At 40.2% G+C, this 17,786-nt stretch overlaps 1 protein-coding gene across 2 annotated transcripts in view; it reads right to left on the bottom strand.

Moving 5' to 3' along the window:
- Positions 1 to 17,786, bottom strand: part of JAKMIP1 (janus kinase and microtubule interacting protein 1) — a 2,220,219-nt gene that overhangs the window by 1,135,677 nt on the left and 1,066,756 nt on the right. For both annotated transcript variants that reach the window (XM_044056204.1, XM_044056206.1), the window contains exon 8: positions 9,234 to 9,293. In XM_044056204.1, coding sequence (XP_043912139.1) covers positions 9,234 to 9,293 — 60 coding nt within the window. The remainder of the gene's footprint in view (positions 1 to 9,233; positions 9,294 to 17,786) is intronic.

Genomic DNA, 17,786 nt, shown 5'->3' with positions numbered 1-17,786 from the left:
AAACAACCTGGAGGCACTCCTCACTCTGGAGAACGGAGATATATATACAGTCATGGAAACATTTATTTATTTATTTTATTTTACATTTGTTGACCGGCCTAGTCTAACTGGATACATGTCCATTTTCAGTAGAGGCCTGGGGAGATGAGCTCCAAGACAGAAATGAAAAACAACATAACAAATAGGAAACATTAAACAAAAATCATAATTACAATGCATATTACAGGTTAACACAGTAAAATTAGTCAGTTCTGAACATGGTTCAGAAACCTGGAAAGCATCCCAGCTATCAAAGGCTTCAATGCCTTTCATAAATTTCAATCCTCCCCCAGCTCAAGATAAAACTAAGGGATTAGGTGTCTCAGCGTTCATAAAGGACAAGTACACTCCTAGACTGGTCCCACAAAATGACTCGCTTGAGCTGCTCCATGCCCAGCTAAATATAGGTGCGACCCCTATCATATCTTTGCTAGCTGCAGATCCTCTAACGTGAGTCTGGAAAACCACACCTCCTACCTAAACCTACTGGATTCTTAACATTCAGCCTAACACCATACTTATAGGCGACTTCAACTTCCCTTTCATAAACTGGGAGACTTATATGACCCATGACTCACTTGCTTAGAGGTTTTTAGAGTTTGTCACTGCAAACACCCTACAGCGACTAGTTAGCTCCCAACTAGAGGTACAAATATCCTAGACCTAGTACTCTTGAACATGGGTGGATGCTGCTCCTCCCATGCATTAACTACTCTCTGGTAAGATCTGACCACAAAATTATCTCCTTTAGTATTAAAACTAACATGGAGCCCCCATCAAACTCCAAACCTGTTAAGAACTTTGCTAAGGCTAGTTAAAGTGCCAGTTTATTAAGCTTCCAAGCCCATCTGAACCTAGATGACACTGAGGCCTACTCTGAGCTGTACACAAAAGTACTGTACAATCAAATTCATAACTCCACAGAGAACAGTGCACCGGTCAGAGGCACACCTATTACTGACAAAAATACTTCACCCAGGTGGACTCGAGCATAATCAGGTTTATTCAGCAAAAGGAAAAAAATCCTCTCCAAAGCCAAGAAGAAACGGACAAAGCAGTGCAAAAAGGCACTCACCTGTTTAAACAGACAAATGAGATGCTGGTCAAATCTGCCAAAGCAAACTGAGACAAATATAGCCTTCCAGGTGAAATAACCATAAGACTTTTTTTTTTTTTTAATTATTTTCATAACCTCAGGGGAAATGCTCAGCAATGTGCCGAGTTAATCTTGAATGGCAGCACTTACACCAAGCCTGAAACTACAGCAAATCTGCTAGCTGACAAGTTCAGTTCAAACTTCTCCCCTCCATCACCTCCTACCACACCCAAATAAATATGTGCAACTATCCCCCTGGAGATCATTACAAGAGAACAGGTTCTTACTGTGCTCGCTAAAGCCAAAAACAAAGCCTCCATGGGTCTTGATGACATTCCAGGATGCTTCTTAAACAGCTTAAAACAGAATCTGTCAGGGCCACTAGAAACTCTCTTTAACCGCAGCCTGCAGATGAGCTTCATCCCAGAGGAATGAAGGACTGCAACACTTATCCATCTGCACAAGGGGGGCCTCATCAACTGAATCAGTAAACTACTGATCCATAAGCTCGACCAGTCTTATCTACAAGCCCATGGAGAGAATTATCGTGGACCTGACTGAACTCTCCAAACAGTGGACCAGACCCAATTTGGTTTTGTCTAAGGGAGATGTTGCTGGACCTTCGAGAAAGTCATTAGGGCCATGGATGAGGGTAAAATTGTACACATTGCTTATCTAGACCTGGCAAAAGCCTATCTAGACCTGGCAAAAGCTTTAAACACAATGTCCCACTTGGGGGATCATAGATAAACTTAACGAGTTAGGGATAGACCTCTACACTGTCAGATGGATGGCAAACTGGCTCACTGACAGGACACATGTCCATATAGGTGAATCTACCTCCAATAAGAAATCTGTTACTAGCGGTGTCCCACAGGGCACAGTGCTGCGACCACTCCTATTTAGTATATACTTTACTGCGACCACTCCTATTCAGTATATACTTCTCTAAAGTAAAGGCCAATGTTGGGGGCCTTTGGCTCACCACATTCACCAACTATTGTAAGCTGGGAGCAATCACTGAATCATGATGTTGGCATCCTACAAACAGACCTAAAAATGACAAATGACTAGTGCCAAAACCATGATCCGAGACTAAATGCTAACAAAATGCGTATTCATACCCTTCAGTAAATCAGATATCCCTGCAAATTATAATACTGATAGCATGCCACTAAACGTACATCCAGTGGTGAGGGACTTAGGAGCACAGAGAGATACCTAAACTTTGGGCACCAGGTAGCTATAGTAGTCAGGAAATACTTCTGTATGGCTCAACATACAAGTAAAGGCATGGCATTACAATCAAAGGAAGTCATAGCGCCACTATACTTGGCCCTCATCAGGCCCATAAGTACAATGCTACCTTCTGCTTGTACCTAACCAGGCACTTACACAAACTGGAGTGGCCCCAGAGGTTTCTCACTAAAAAAATACAAAGCACAAAACATGTCTTATGCAGACCGACTAAAGGTCCTATCCCTTTATTCCACCTCATATCATTTATTCATAGGTGACTTGTGTCTGACCTACGTGACATTCTCTGATCCAGTCCTGATGAAAATATTACATATTCAAAAAATAATTATTAAAGGGTTAAGTGTTCCATGGACCTAAACCTTATTTGCGACTCTAATAGAACTTGCAGAAGATATAAATTCATATCCCAAAGGCCACTTCATCTATATAATAAACTTCCCATCTTTGCAAAACAAAGCTCATCCCTCACTCACTTCCAAAAAAATTTGTATAAATGGATGGGGAACTGTAAATTCCCTCTTGGGGTACTTACCCATGTCCCTTATATTCAGAGGCAGTCTGTAAAATGAGTCAAGGCTCCAAAAGCTAAAAACCCACTACCCTGATACTATCCCATCCCATATCTGGGGAATTAAGATAAAATACTGTCATATCCTACGTATTAATGGCTAAAATTGTTAAAGCTCTTGTACCATTACCCTAGTAAACACCTATGAACCTATAAAATGGGCAATGTAACATCCCAAAAAGAACAACAAATAATAAAACAGTGCAAAGTAATCTGACAACTGTATTCCCGATGGTATTTTTTATAAGAAGGTAGTAAAGGTTAATTAGGTTAATTGTATACTTTCCCAGTCCTGCCATTACTTTCTTTAATAAAAAGAATCTCTGCAACAAAGTGCTGATAAACAGCTCATGCTCTGACTTGATGATGATTCTTTTCTTTCGGCTATCTTCTTTCGGGGAAACAGTCGCCACAGTGTTTCCATTTCTTCTTCCTCCTCTCTCCCTCTCTCTGCTCTGCCACCCACCACACCCACCTCTCTCTCCTCTCTCACCACAACATCTTTATCTTAGGCTTCTCCTTCCTTTTCCCTGGCCCTGTAGCTTTCATCCTTAGCATCTTTTTCCCCATATACTCAGCATCCCTTCTCAGCACATGTCCAAACCAACGTAATCGTGCCCCTCTGGCTTTGTCTCCAAACCTTCCAACTTGGGCTGATACTTATTCCTAATCTGATTTGATGCATGCCAAAAATGTAATATGCATACTGAACAGTTTTATCATAGAAATTATTATCCTCATGGGACAGAAATGTAGACAATGTCCTCCTGCATTTGTTGTTTGTTCTTGTTCTGTATTTTATTTAGATAAAGCAGCAACCAATGACTGAACAACTGTATCAAAGCTTCCCCTGAGATGAAATATAGTGGTCTGTTTAGTGACACAAATCAATATGCAGTTTTGTTTTGCTGTTTTCCCAGATTCAGATTATTTGATGCATATAATTGATGCATCTATTCTAGGATTTTCCTTAGTCAATTTACAATTAAATATTATACAGTACACATCAAAAGCTAGGCCCTGGACAACAGCTTCTTGAATTTAAAGAGAAAAGACCAGTATCCCCACAAAGCGTAAGCATTTTATATTTAGAGTTTTTTTTTTTTGATGGAAGAAACATCACTGGAAATGTGAAAGTAATCACAGCTTATAATTCTGTCCTGTGATATTTCTGAATCACCTTAATCAAAGTTCCAGAATGTGGCTGAAAACTACAGCCCACACTGCTACTTACAGTTATCCCTCACACAAAAGAAGAGCAACTACAGACACACAGTTTGGTTTTGTGAAAGGTAGATCATGCCTGATCAACTTGGTCGACATCTTTGAGTCAGCCACCAGAGCTTTGGATGAAGGCAAGGTGGTTTATACAGCCTACCTTGATCTGGCCAAGGCTTTCGATACCATTCCCCACTCAGGAATCATAGAAAAACTCACTAAGCTTGGCATCAACCCCTATATCACTAGGTGGGTTGGAAACTGGCTCACAGATAGCTACTTTCACACTGTGGGTTCTGACTCCAAGTCAGACTGCCAATTAGTCACGAGAGGAGTCCCACAGTGTTCGGTCCTCGGTCCTCTCTTGTTTGGTATCTACTTCTCTGAAGTCCAGGCCAACACGAAGTGACTCTGGCTGACAAAGTTCACAGACAATTGCAAGTTAGGAGCCATTATTAACTCCCCAAGTAATGTTGACATCCTACAGAATAGCCTCACTGTGACCAACGACTGGTGTCAGAACCATGGCCTTAAGCTCAATGCCAAAAAATGTGTCATCATCCCCTTTGGGAAAAAAACAGTTCCCATAAATTACCACATTGATGGTAGTCCACTGAACACAGAAGACATTATAAGAGATCTAGGAACACAGGTTAACAGCAACCTCTCTTTTGATCACCACATTGCCACTGTGGTCAGAAAGTCCTTCTATGTGGCACATCTCATTACTAACGGTTTTGCATCCAGGAAGAAAGAGGTCATTGTCTCCCTCTCCTCTTCCCTCATTAGGCCAATCATAGAGTACAATACCTCTCAACTGTACAGATTTTCGCAGAATGTCCAGATTTTTGGTTCACACTTTTGGCCTGTTCCACTTTTTTCCTGGCAAATCACTGGAATGATCTCAGGATTGAAGTCACTAAATAATGACCTATATTTGAGTTTCAGACTTCAAATTCTTCAGAATATGTATATTAAAACAAATCCTGTTACTCTAGCAACTTTCTAAGTTTATAAAGGCAATATTTTAAATATGTCCCTATTTGTACCTCCATTTTCTCAAGCTTTGTCCAGATTTTTTGCATGAACAGGGTGAGAGGTTACCTCACTAGACACCTGCAACAACTGGAGAGGCTGCAAAAGTACCTCACAAAGAGGATTCTAGGCCTTAAAACACTTGTCCTACATGGACAGACTCAAAAAACTCCAACTATTCTCGGTCTCATATCGCCTACTTAGAGGCAATCTCTGCTCGACTTACAAAGCCATGCCTGACCCAGCTCTGTTAGAAATGCTACATCTAAAGAAATTTCAATCCCTCTGCACCACACACTCCAGAGACCTCAACCTCATTACCACAATTAACAGAACATGCTGGAGGGACAGGTTCATAACCCAGAGACTGTCCATGCTATGGAACAGACTTCCCATACATGTCAAGCAGAGCACCTCGCTGACCCTCTTCAAGAGAAATCTTGATGAGTGGATGGGAAACAGAAAATTCACCATGGGATAACACCAGTGGGTCTACTCGACAGAGGCATTGGGAATTAAGGTTGGGTGGCACTATGTCAGGGTAATCCTATGGCTAGGTTTGTAAAGGCCCCAGGGCCATTAGCCTAGTACACACCTATGACCCTATGAACACAGGCAAAGTAAGGAATGGCATGTACCAGTAAAAACATTCCTCTGTAGGCCAAGACTCTCAAAGCCAAGGTAGTATTTATATTCAATGAACCAAGTATGAGACTAGACAAAGGAACTTCTTGACATAAACAAATGCCAGAAGTATCCAGTTGTTCTTCTTCTTTCGGCTTTTCCCGGTTAGGGGTCGCCACAGCGGAATACCGGTCCATTAATGATTGGCAGTAGATTTTTATGGTGCTGAGGTGCCAGCTCGACGCCCAACCTTCAACGAAGGCACGCCCATTCTACACATGTCTTTCAAATGCCACTCGACTGCGGGGAGTATCCAGTGTTCTTATAAAAAAAGATTGTAGATTTACCGGACCTACCTTCATGTACCTTTTCTGACTGCTGTTACCCAGTGCTGCACATCTTCATGTTAAAACTTGTGTGTTACCATTCTGACAGTGCTGTTGTATATAGGCCTAAGAGCAATCACAATCTCCTGATAAACCTGGGTGCGCTAACAGGCCAAGTTCATTCCTGTCATCAGAAATCAGAATATTTTCACATGTGATAGCGAGCGAAGTTATTTAAAAAATCCAGCTGAATCTCCATCATTATTTTATTTACTAATTCTCCAGTATTCAACCTCTATTGCATTCAGAGTCACTGGGAGCCAGAACCAGTCTCAGCAACCAAGAAATTTAAGACAGAGGCATCGTCATGGATGGGACATCAGTCCACTGCAGGATGAATAAACATTTGTAGACAATTTGGAAAATTACCAGTTCATCTACTATTATACATTAGGAAGGAGAGAGGGGAAATGTGAAATCCAGTAAAAAGCCATGTAGACAGAGTGAGGACATGTAAATAGCACACCAAACGGACTCCTACCAAGAAATGAGCCAAGGAGACGTACAGTGTGAAGCAGCACATCTAACTAATGTACACGTTTGCCATTCACCATTACTTTAGAATTTACGTATTGGAAGTTTGCGAAGGATGGAGAAAAAAATATTCCTTTTAAGTGCCAATTTTTTTCAGCCCCACAGACCATCAAATGCCTCCATCCTACCACTCAGCTGGACAATTCATTTCACATGGAGTGAGAACCCTATCACTATTTGCTCCCCAGGAAGTGATGATCAAGCCAGTTGAGAGCATCATCTTCTCAGATAGCAGGCTGTTTCTAAGTCCTAACATCCTACAGCACATGGCCAGGTCATGCTCTAGTGTTAGCAAGCATCTATGAGGGGGTGTCCACTCACTTGCACAAGTGATGTAACCCACCCTCCCTTGAAGCCAGAGTTTATGTGCGATCCCCCATCTCCACCAGTGATTCTACTATGGGAATATGCACCCACACCCGGTTCATATGTAATACCCTCCCCCTGAAGAGATATGCACTGCCAAATGTTGCATCCTCCTTATCAAAATTCTAGATGAATTCTGGTCGCCTAAGTGACAATCAGGGCTTTATCCCTTTACAGCAATGGAGCTGGCATTCACAGACCAATACTGGCAGCATTCTGTACAGAAATTACAGTTAGAACACTGGCAACTTTCACAGGCTCTGCTAATCTCTGCAATGAAGATGCATAAAGCTCTAACTATAACCTGAGTCTGCATAGTGCCTTGACTACTAGAAAAGCCAGGTGAGGGAGGGTGGGAGTAAGACGGCTTTTCACACTTTTCCTTCATGGAGGGAGGGAATGGTGGTTTTGGTTGGCTGGGCTTGGTAGCCTGAGCTAGAAATGGTGACACTCACAGACAATGAAAGCATGTACAGTGATGGGGAGGACACAGGACACCCCTGAGGTAGCGCAGGTACACACAACAACCACCAGGAAAGGCTGTGGTCTTATCACCAACAATCTCATTGTAGAAATTCTGGCAAGGGCACAACCTCCCTTCAGAGCTGCCTGTATGTTGACCATTCTAATGGTTCTTGCCATTGTGTTGAGAATACACAGTACTGAGGAACAAGCGAGCTTCAGCTGGTTATCAAGCATACAGGGAGAAAGGGAACATAAATAAAAAAATAAACTTTTGAAAGCTCTGTCTCTCTCTCTCTCTCTCTCTCTCATAACACTAGCCGGACATTTTCTTCCCTTCAGCAGATTTGTTAGCGTCAATGGGGAAACATTTGTCTCTTACTAGGAAGACTTTGTAAGTTTAACCAGTTCTGCCATCTTCCCATTCATTAAACTAAACAGAAACACATAAAACATAAATGTTTGATAGAAATGTCCTCAGAAGCTATAGGTTACACATAAAGGCAATTACATATCACTGAGCTTGTGTGTGAAATAAATTAAAGAAAAAGTTGTGTCTAGTACTATGTACTCAAAAAAAAATCCTATGACAGAAAAGGAAACGTATGATGCACTACCACTGTACATATCCAGTTATAAAACTACAAAGTACGATAATCACAGATTCTCCGACTCCCACTATAAGCATAAATGAGAATGAAAGCAAGAAATAGTTAAACTTAACAAATCTAGCAAATCTAGCAGTTCATTTAACAAAGACAACTGAATGAGCTTTAGCTCACAGAAATAAAAGCGTAAGGTATGAGTCTGACTTACTCCTGTAGCATTGCCTTATTAAGCATAGAGTTCTTTTGTCTAATCAAACTACATCTGCTGTAAGTATAATGATTTGAAAAACACTGTTAAACTGTTAAATTTGGATTTAAAATCAGAAAAAATGCTGCAGTCTTCAACCAGTTATATTTTAAACAGCTTCAGAAAATGACAAAACCAGTTTTCACATGTCCAGAAGAGCTAATGTTCCAATACCAGCTGTTCACTCTTTTCTGCAAGTGTTTTGCATGTGATGATGAACTTACAATGCAAATTAAATCTCATCTCTTCCCCCTTCTTGAGTTGCACTAGTACTTTAATCCAAATCTAACCCAGTTTAGAGAAAACACTTTTCTGAATATGCTGTTTCAAAGAAAGACTATTTTCCCCTGTACCATACTGTACTATTTTCAAACCTTATTATATTTAGGGAGGGGAGGACCAGATCTCACATGTACTGGGAGCATGGAGACGCTTTGTTATCCAATTTATTATTTTTTGCTACTTATGTCTGCCGTCATTTGTTGAAAATCTCTTACCTAATTTAATCTGATCTGAATGCAAATCAGTTAAGCCATGTATGAATGAATAAATGCATAACTGCATCCTCAAATAAGTGGCAAATGAGTTTCGCTGGTTACCATACCACCTAAATACCACTACTGTTGGGACTACATGCCTCAAGATAACTTTTTTTTTTTAAGGTAACTGCTCTCTACATTACTACTGAATTACAGGCAGATCTCCTATTAAGAAATTCTAATACGGAATGCAAATAACCTACCACACTGCAATACATTACTTATCTCACATTAGTGATGTAAGATCTTACCTTAGGTGGTTTCATACTTTTTCTTTTGAACATTTTTGAGCGCACCATCCTCTCTCTTTCCTGCAAGCATAATAGTAAATCATTAGGGATGTTGATTTATCTGCACAGTATTATAGCCTATGTCTACCTGCTCATGTAAAAAATAATGTTCCATAACAGATAACACAGAAATCTCAACAGGCAGGAAATGAAAAGGTATACATAATACACATAATGAAGCCACTAATTGATAAAACCAGATTCAGTTTTGAAACTGTAACCTGGATTCTGAGTTATCAGCTCTGTACCTCATTTTCACACCGATAACATTAGTGCAATTCAGTCTGTATCCCAAGTTTCCATTTTTCATGTGATCTCCTGAGAGTACCATAATACTACACTATTACACTTCTGATCTACACTGCAATGCTGCAGAAATGCACTTTTAGTGTTACACACATACATAACACTGTTAATTTTCAGTAAGACCCAGTATTGTAATGCTGCAGCATTGCACTTTTAATTCGAAATATTACACACAACCAGTCAGCATTCCTTGTGTAAAAAAATGAAACCATACTTTTCTTGGAATGTGACTGTATAAAATTGTTGCGTCAGTAAGATCCAAACACTAAACATTCTGTGCTGCTCCTACAGGACTTGCTTTGCAAGCAAGATGAATATGTGTGCACATATGCAAAATAATATACAGAATGAATAAATACAGGGATCCAAAACTGAGAGTGATGATGCATCAGAATACTTTTAACAGTGGTGGCTGAGCTGCTTAAACAGTGACTGCTGGGAGGTTTAACAAAAATTTGCTCACGTGTGCACTCAGAGGTCATCTACAGCAAATAATTCACACAAAGAAGCATGCAAACATGTACCACACAGAGGTCACGACATGCTCTGCATTATAATTAAGTTACAGGAAAGGCATGGAAAACACTGCCTTTATCTGGAAACAGTTTCAGAGAAAGGGAATCCCTCACAGGGAGATTCAAATACCATACTCTTTCCCTGGAATCTGAATCAGAAATGGAGTAAAAATCTGCATCTGCCCTTTCACATTCCCCTACAGATTCCATATCTTGAACCGCTTCACAGAAATAGGAATCCCTTTTCCTTTACCTTTTATGAGAAACCACCATACAATAAGGGACAATAGTCTACAGAAGCCGCTGAGGTAAGCACGATAAATTACTCCTGTCCAGAGAGCAAAAAAGTTAAATGCTTAGTTTTCTATCTCCTTCTGACAGGAAAGCTGGGACAAATAGATGTAGTATTGCCAGCAACAGCTTCCCAAAGGATTAGCACAATATTCTGGCTAAGCAGGGGCACATTCTCTGCCCCTTCACCCTTGACTATCAAAAGGGGCTCTCCCTTGCCCACTGAGGGGACCCCAACAGTTGCAGAGGGCATGGATAACCCCTGGTCCATGGTTGCTATATGGGCAACACCAGAGGGATCCGAGGAAAAAAGATGAGCAGTCTGAGGAACCAGCTTTGGCCACAGCAGAGCCATCCACCTGCATCTGTGACAATGGCTGCTTAGTTAACTTTCTTTTTGTGGCTGGAAGGTGGTCTGACATAGAGACCAGTACTAGGTTTCCTGGTGGGGCAGAAAATGGTACTCGTTTCCCAGGGAAGCATAGCAGAAATAGTAAAACAGGAAAGTACCAAAAAATTCACTTTTTCCCCATACAAAAAAAAAAAAAACAAAAGAGTACAACACTTCCTCAGCCGCAAAAAGTAAAACAAACTCTGTTTCTCCACGGGAAAAGGTAGTTTGTAACAACTTTTAACCGTAAATTTAAAAATGGTACTTATTTATTTACATTTGTTGACCAGGAGTGTCCGACTGGACGTAGGTCCATTTTCAGCGGAGGCCCGGGGAGAAAAGCTCCACAGTTAAAATAAACAGACAGTAGTTACATTGGATTACATAGCGATTAACAATATAACATAGCAATTACTTGCAACATATTTACAGATGAAGACCAGAGTACATCAGTAGATAACTAGAATCTTTATCTGCGAAGTACATAACAGACATTAAGAAATGTTACAATAAGAAGTTCCTGCTGTATAATAAGTACTAGGCTTATGAGCATTTCAGCTTGCTATAATCAAGGTAGTTAGTGGGGTGGAAAGAAAGGTAGTAGTTGGATGGGGTGGGTGAGTGGGAGTTGCAAGAGCATAGCCAGCATGTTTTTAGGTGCGCTTTTAGTAAAGTTTTGAAGTGGGTGCATGATGGAACGAAGGTAATTGTGGGTGGGAGGGAGTTCCATAATTTGGCTATGGCGCAAGAGAACAGTGTTTCACCAGCAGAGTTATTGGCCTTAGTGATCTGCAAGTGATTTTTGTTGCTGGATCTTAGTGGTGCGATAGGGTTGGAGTAGATTCTGGAGGGATGGGACATTTAGTGGATGGTTTACTAGTTTGTGGGCGAGTGAGAGTTGATACCATTGAAGGAGGTGAGGGAGTTCAAGCCAGCCCAGTTCAGCAAGTGAGAGACAGTGGTGACTATGGTAGGATGCCCCTGTGGCGAATTTGGCGATTGTGTTGTAGCAGGTCTCTAGCCTGTTTAGATCGCATTGCCTTAGGTTGGTATATATTGGAGAGGCATAAAGTAGGGTGGAGATAAGGTGGGAATTTGCTACTGAAATCTTTGCTGCTTTGGTGAGAAGTTGCTTATTTCTGTATAATGCTCCTAGTATTTTCTGGACTTTTTTATGGTCATGGATATGTGAAAGTCAAATTTTAGTTTATTGTCTATTTCCACTCCTTGCAATTTGGTGTGTTCAGTTGGGTATATAGTGATGCTCTCTTTTTCTGTGATGTTAAAGTGAGAGTTGTCTGAGTATGTTTGGTGGGTTGGAAGATGAGTAGTTTAGTTTTGTTTGGGTTAAGTATTACTTGGGCATCGGATAACCAAGTTTCAACAGAGGAAAAGGCCTCCTGTGTGACTTTTTGCAGTTTGGGTAGGGACTGGGCTGAGCAGATGATGGTTGAGTCATCTGCGTATTGTATGAGTGTGCCATGTTTGGTGGCAGAGGTTAGATTATTGGTGAAAACAGAGAAGAGTAGGGGTCCAAGGATGGATCCTTGGGGAACCCCTATGGAGACAGGTAGTCGGGGAGTTAATGTCATTCTGCCATACAACGGATTGTTGGCGGTCAGACAGGTAACTCTGAAACCAGTTGGTGACTGATTGAGAGAAGGACAGGTTATTGAGGACAGAGATGAGTTGTTTGTGTGGGACCATGCCAAATGCTTTAGATAGGTCTAGGAAAGTAGCAGGAGAGATAGCCATTGTTTTTATGCTGAAGGATAGTGTTAGTAAAGGAGAGTAAGGCAGTGGTGGTGCTATGGTTTGGTCGGAAACCATGCTGAGTATTGGAAAGGAGGCTGTTAGTAAGGAGGTAGTCTGAGACCTGAGAGTGTATTCATCTCTCGAGTATTTTGGAGATTGGAGAGAGAACAGCTATGGGGCAGTAACTGGTTAGTTCTGTGAAGGGGCCGCCTTTGTGGAGGGGAATTATATGCGATACTTTCCACAGTGTGGGAACGTAACTTTCTGACAGAGATCGGTTAATCAAGATAGATACTGGGTAGGCCAGAGCATCAGCTGCGATTTGTAGGTATTCACTTGGGAGGTTGTCTGCTGCTAATTTGGTGGGCTTAAGTTTAGTTAAGAGTTTTTTTATGTTGGAGGTAGGTACAGGAGAAAAAGCGAAGGCAGTGGAAAGATTACTAGTTGAAGGTGTGGGTTGGAGGAGAGGGGTTGTGTTGTTTAGCTAGTGATAGTATGGTTTTGTGTGAAGTGTGTGTTGAATGAGGTAGTAATATTTTCGGAGGAGTGAGGGATGTTAGGAAAAGGGGTACTGAGTTTACCTGGGTGGAGGATGGAGTTTATGGAGGACCAGAATTGTTTGGGGCCGTGTTGGGAGGAGTCTAGGAAAGACTGGTAGTATTGGAATTTGTCCTATTTTATTAGCTTTTTGACTCTATTGCATAGTTATAGTGATTTCTGTCTAGTTGAGGGGGTTTTGGTTTTGTGCCAGTGCTCCCAGGCTTTATCCCTGTTTTACATTTCTGACTTAGTGGTTTTCTGTAGCCATAGGGAGGGTTGTGCTTTGGTTCTGGAAAGTCTTATGGGGCATGGTAATTAAGGATGCTCAGGAAGGTAGTATTCAAAAATTCAACTGAGTCATCAAGACTGAGGTACTTTGGAGGATGTCAGTTACATTCTTTGAGGGATGAGATGAATGTGAGTGAGTTAAAGTTTAGTTTTTTTATGTATTTGATGGCAGATGACAGGTTTAGCTTGGTATAGGTATTTTTTGAGTAGGAATGTTGGGGAGTGATCACTGAGGCTATCTGATGAGCATGATAAAGACACAACAATCGAACCTCAAAGCAAAAAAAACACAAAATTGTTCAAAAATCCAAACCAAAGGAATCATCAGACAAAAAGATAAGAATTTCCCATTTATTAGCACGTCCTGGTACCTCGGCAGTTCACCTTCAATGGAACAAATAATCATGCTAAAATATCTTATTTATATATCTAAAGCAATTAAATCATTGACCAATAACTCTGGCCAATAAATATTAGATATATAAATAAGATGTTTTAGCATGATTAATTGTTCCATTGAAGACGAACTGCCGAGGTACCAGGACGTGCTAATAAATGGGAAATTCTTATCTTTTTATCTAATGATTCCTTCGGTTTGGATTTTTGAACAATTTTGCTGTTTTTTTTGCTATCTGATAAGCAGCCTGTTATATATGACTGGGGGCTCTTACTGACTAGTATCCAATCCAGGGCAGTGTGCTTGCTGGACTTTTTATTTATCCTGGTTGGCGAATGGACTAGTTGGGTGAAGCCATGAAGGTTTACATGATGGGTTGGGATGGTTGCCAGAACAGGATTGTCAGTCAATATTGAAATCACCTAAAATTATAGTTTCTTGGGGGAGATAGTGGGTAGACCAGCTGAGGAGGTTTTCTAGTGGATGGATGTTTTGGCCAGGTGGGAAGTAGCATTCAATTATGTTGATGGTTTTGTTTTGGTTTATTTTGAGGTTGGTATATATTATTTCTTCATTGCCTATTTGTGGAGCTGATGATTTTAAGATCTGGATGTTTAGATGCTGTTTAAATATTATAGCTACACCACCTCCTTTCTTGTTTAGCCGGTCTACTCTTAGTATGCCGTAAGTGGTAAGGAGTATTTGCTCACTGGTAATGTGAGGTTTTAGCCAGGTTTCTGTCAGGATGACTATATCTGGGGAGTACAAGTCTATGGTGGCATGGAGTTCATGGACTTTGTTGGATATACTTCTAATATTTAGGCTTAGTAGAAGGAAGTCACTTGGCTTTCTATTAGCTGTGATATGGGTGAAGTTGTGTTAGTAGTGCTTATGAGGGGGCTAGAAACAATCAGGTAACAGAGTAAACTGATAAATGAACATATGATAGTGACAAAAGTGGTTCTAGTTTTAAAAATGGTGCATGCCACAGGTAATATTTATTAACTTTGGGATTGGCTTAAGGTAATAAACAGGGAAGGGGGAGTAGGAGAACAAAGGTGCAAGCTTCTGTTTAAAAGCATATAAAAGTAACGAGACAGCCACGAAAAATATTTTTCCACAGCTTTGAAGTAGTTGTTTTTCAGAAAATCTTAGTTTATATAACTGTAAAAGTAACATGGAAAGTTTTTTTTCCCAAAGGTAACTTACCTACCCAGCAATGGAACAGGGTTAGCTGAAAAGCCCACAGAGGAGAACTCATCTCAGCAGCAGCATAGCTCTGAAGAGCTTGGCACCTAAAACCTGTCTTTTTAGTCATCTAGCTTGAACTGACTGATGGTTTAGGAGAGCGGAAGGTACCCTGAAGGTTTGGAAGCTGGCCAGTTATTATATCCTATGCAGGATATAACCCATATGGATTAGACTACTGCAGCAGTGATCAGTATGATCATCATCAATGCCTATTATGTCAATAAAGTGCATTTGTTTAATCTTTCATTTTAATGGAACACATTATGTACTGCACACTCACTAAAATTCAAGAAAAGATTACTTACGGCCAAGTTCTGATCTGCATTCCAAAGTATGACATCCTCAACAATAGGCAACATGGAGTTTGACTCAGTTACTGCATTCCTACAGCAATTTTCTCATTTACAAATCAAATTTACTCTAATATGGAGCAAGACAGACTAACTGGGATAATATTCATTGATCGTATTAAATCCTTTGATTCTGCTGATCATTCACTACCTTTTCACATACTTGATGAGTCAGGTGTCGTCTCAGAGGTCCTGCAACAGTTTAAAAGCTATTTCCTTAATTGGATCTTCTCCACTGGGCCAAATAACCCATCTCTGGAAGCTGCTATAAAGGTGTTCCCTCCTGGATTTTACAGATTCCCAGGTAATTGCTAGGCTTGCACTTCAGGAGACTACTGAGGAGCCTAATCTGAATTACAAGCGCTGTCTGGTTAAGTGACTTGCTGACGGTCACAAAGTAGGCTATTGAGGCATGAGAGGATCAAATTACATACTACAGGAACTACAGCTCATAGTCTTAACCCTCTGTGCTAACTTGCCACACACTGTTGGTCCTCCTCTATTTTCCCTCTCCATATGTGATTTCCCTCTGATCTTCCACACATTAACTATATCCTTTACTCAGACATCACCTTCCTTAGGAGCAATAAAAACCTAAACTCTATCAAAACTGAGCTCCTGAATGATTTTCTCTCTATCTAGATTTGGCTCTACACAAATAACTTAGCTGTTAATACAAGCAACAGCTCAGTAATACTATTTGGTACTCTACAAAATATAAGATATTATGAAAATTTTCTACTACTGACCCTACAGGCAGCCCTCTTCCTTCTTGAAGGAATATCTGGGCCTCCTTTTTCAACCAGTACCTCTCCTTTCATAAACACAGTGAAACCCAAATTCATGATGCTTTCATACAGTTAAAATTATCTTATAAAATTTTACATATGTTTACTGTTGAAGCCAGTCTACTGCCATAAATGTTTGGGTTCTCAGACTATAGTATGGACTGCCTATCAGAGCCCTGTGCTCCTCTCATAATACTATCGAGCTATAACTTGCTGAAAACCACACACTTAGATTCATCTACTGTTCTAGCAAAATGGATCATCACTGCATCACACTAAACAAATGTAACTGCCTGTTGCAGCCAGGGCCACATTACTCCATAACACACATCTTCAAACTTCTCCATCTGAATTGCACAGCTACTGTGCTCCTTTTCTTAATAAACTGTCTATATTCCACAACTCAAACTCTCTGACACTAAACAGACCTCCCTCCACCTCTCCCAGCCGATTCCATTTACTAGAAGAAAACAAATGCAATTTCTTTACAGACACAATTTAACCACATCATTTTGCCACCTGGCTTCAATAGTAAAAAAAAGTAATGTCTTTCGGCTTTTCCCAGTTAGGGGTCGCCACAGCGGAACTCCAGTCCGCTAATGATTGGCAGTGGATTTTTACGGTGCCGAGTTGTCAACCCGACGCCCAACCTTCAAAGAAGGCACACCCATATTTATGCACGCATCTACCTACATGTCTTTATACATCACTCGACCACGAGGAGGACATGCAGACTCCACACAAAAGGTGCTCCAGCCAAGAATCGAACATGAGAACTTCTTGCTGTGAGGCGAAAATGCTAACCGCTGTACCACCGCAGCCTTCCTGTCTTCAATATTTATGTATACTTTACCTTCACCAAGGTCTACAACTGCAAATACCCTATATAAAAAGTGGGGGTAAATAAAATCAATATTAGTTTGCCTTTTCTCTCCTTCCATTACATTGCAAAACTGTGGTTCACTACTGTACGTTCTATATGCTTGTGCCTTTACACATGTTTTAAACAGATGCTTTATTTGCTTTGTATTTTATGCATATGCTACTGATGTAGCCATCTGAATAGGAGTACTTGATGCTACATCATTCTACATTAACAGTATTTTTGTTTCCTTTCTTTGTATGACTGTATCGTTCTGTATAATTCTGCAATATATTTTCACCTATGACGCAGTACCTGTATATATATAGTTCAACTTTGTTTTTTGTGACTATACTCTGCATAAGTAGGTATGGCCTGGTTTAAAGCTGATCACTCTTACCGGTTCACATACTCGAGTAACAAACACTAAATAAATATGTCCATAATGTGTATTTTTTTTATGTTCTTATGGTCCTACTAACATAAAAGAATCACAATTTGAGCACCAGCTGACATAATATTTTATACTTGCAAATGAAAAAATACTGGTGAAGTACAATGTCCTGTGGTGCAATAAAACAGAAGATCTACCGAAAATGCACCTATAATAATATTAATCATAACATTTTCATGTACATTTCTTTGTATTATTTCCTTATTTAAATATCAGGAAGTCTTTTCAATATTTTCTGATTTTCTATTTTAATATTCTTTATTCAAAATGAATCTAAAGTATATAGGCTAATTCCTTTTTTTTTTTTTTGGAAATCAATCAGAATC

Source organism: Protopterus annectens, chromosome 14.part0 (genome assembly GCF_019279795.1).
Source record: "Protopterus annectens isolate FY-2018-M chromosome 14.part0, PAN1.0, whole genome shotgun sequence".
Lineage (NCBI taxonomy): Eukaryota > Metazoa > Chordata > Ceratodontiformes > Protopteridae > Protopterus > Protopterus annectens.
This window is presented reverse-complemented; position numbering and strand designations above follow the sequence as displayed.